A 2,274-nucleotide genomic window follows, 5' to 3' on the forward strand; every position below is an offset into this window, starting at 1 on the left:
TCGTTCTTAAGGCCGACAAAGGTGGGGTTGTCGTCATTTTAGATAAAGCTGATTATGTTAGTAAAATGTTAGATCACCTGTTTAATAGTGGGAGTTACAAGAAACTCCAGAAGAACCCTATTAAAAAAGTGTCTAAGGAGGTCATCAATGCAGTTAAATCTAACCCTGCTATTGACCCCTTAGCAATAATTTGATTGAGAGTAACCCTCTCACCCCTAGAATTTATGGTCTTCCTAAGATTCATAAACAAGGGGTCCCCCTAAGACCTATCATCAACACAATAGGAGGGCTTGCCTATCTTCTTGCTAATTTCTTAGCTCTGAAGCTTAAGCCTCTTGTTGGTCGCACCAGCTCTTTTGTTAAGGATTTTGCTTCCTTTGTCAATCAGCTTAAAGATATCAAGCTAGAACCTCGGGATTTGCTTGTTAGTTTTGGTGTTGTTTCCATTTTTACAAACATCCCCATTAATGAGGCAATTAACATCGTGAGTTGAATTAGCGATAATGACACTTCCAAATTTGTTGGTTTGTGCCTGGCATCTACATTCTTTATATTTCAGGGTGAGTTTTATGAGAAAACTTGTGGAGTTTCCATGGGTTCTCTGCTCTCTCCTATTGTTGCTAACTTATTCATGGAAGATTTTGAGACCAAAGCTTTGGCCTCTACTCAATTTCAACCCAAGCTCTGGAAAAGGTTTGTAGATGATACTTGTGTTATCTGGCCCCATGGTCGTAAGAAGTTGGATTTGTTCCTTGTTCATCTTAATTCTATTTTGGACTCCATCAAATTCACAATGGAGGTTGAAGTTGATGGCAACCTTCCTTTTCTTGACGTTCTCCTCTCCAGAAATGAAGACGGTTCCTTGTCTCACCAGGTGTTTCACAAGAAAACTCACACTGAACAATATCTTCATGCTAATTCTCACCATTTCCCAGCACAAAAATTCGGGGTCCTTAACACTCTTGCTACCCGTGCATTGAGGGTTTTTGATGAAAACCACCTGGAAGATGAGAAATCCCACCTTCTGAAAGTTTTTGAAATTAATGGTTATAGTAGGCATCAAGGTTTTGTAGCCTTTCAAAAATCTTGTAAAGGTTCTTCGATTAAAAAGTCACGTGGTGAACATTTTTCAAATGTTCTTCTTCCATTCATCCATGGAACCACTGATAAGATCGCTTGTGTTCTTAAGAAAAATAATGTTTTTGCTACCTTCAAGCCCCTTCAAACTATTAGGAGCTCCCTTAGATCGGTTAAAGACCTTGTTAATCCCAAGGACATGAAAGGGGTTTATTCAATCCCTTGCTCATGTGGGATTCCCTACATTGGAGAAACTGGTTGCTCCATTAATCTGAGGATTCAAGAGCATGCAGCAGACATTAGGCATAATCGTTCTCGCTCCTCAGTTATTGTTGAGCATGCAGAGAAAACGAAGCACCATGTCTGCATTGAAGATTCCATTGTCATTGCTAGGATTGATAATTTCCACCATAGGAAGTTGAGAGAGGCCATTGAAATTGAGAAGCAGGCTCAAAATCTCAATAGAGATGATGGTTGGAAATTGAGCAAGAGTTGGATTCCTACTCTTTCTTTATGAATTTTTTTTCTTCCAATGATTAAGAACTTTAATGATAAAAAAAAAATTCCAAAGATTAAGAATTTCAATGATTAAAAATTAATATAAAATTTTAATTTTATATATATATATATATATATATATATATATATAGATCCATATTCATTTTTATTTTTATTTTTTTACCTATTCTCAAATTTGATATAATAATTAATTCTTATTTAATAAATTCTTCCCTTTGACTTAAGTAGTTAAATTTTCTTGACTAAAGACTAGCTATTAGTATTAAAAATATTATAGGACTTAAATTTTCTTGACTAAAGACTAGCTATTAGTATTAAAAAATATTATTTCCTAACGGCTAGTTCTTCTAGAACTTGATGCATCTCTTTGCGATTTAATTCTATTGAGAGATTAATTTTTTCATTTTCGTTCTAATGATAAACCTCATTAGTAAGTTCTAAATATTGACCATTAATCAATACTTATGTGATTTATACAAAAATCTTTCACAAAAATTATTATAAATCACAAAAATCTTAGATTAAAAAAAAAAAAAATTTAAATTATTTATCAAAATTATAAAAATAAATTTAAATTTATTTTTAATTATAAAATTTAAATAACATAATATTATATTATTTATAAATAAATTTGAACTTCATAAAATATTAATGACCCATTAAACTATCTTCATAAAC

General features: G+C 32.6%; 1 protein-coding gene across 1 annotated transcript; it reads left to right on the top strand.

Moving 5' to 3' along the window:
- The first annotated feature begins 592 nt into the window (after window positions 1–592).
- Window positions 593–1,594, top strand: LOC149187248 (uncharacterized). Its single transcript, XM_089409594.1, has one exon. It carries the CDS (start codon window positions 593–595, stop codon window positions 1,592–1,594), a length of 1,002 nt encoding a protein of 333 aa, XP_089265720.1.
- The last annotated feature ends 680 nt before the right edge of the window (window positions 1,595–2,274 follow it).

The sequence above is a fragment of the Pinus tabuliformis genome, chromosome 3_1 (genome assembly GCF_031772625.1).
Source record: "Pinus tabuliformis cultivar Carrire ecotype Pingquan chromosome 3_1, CPIR1, whole genome shotgun sequence".
NCBI lineage: Eukaryota > Viridiplantae > Streptophyta > Pinopsida > Pinales > Pinaceae > Pinus > Pinus tabuliformis.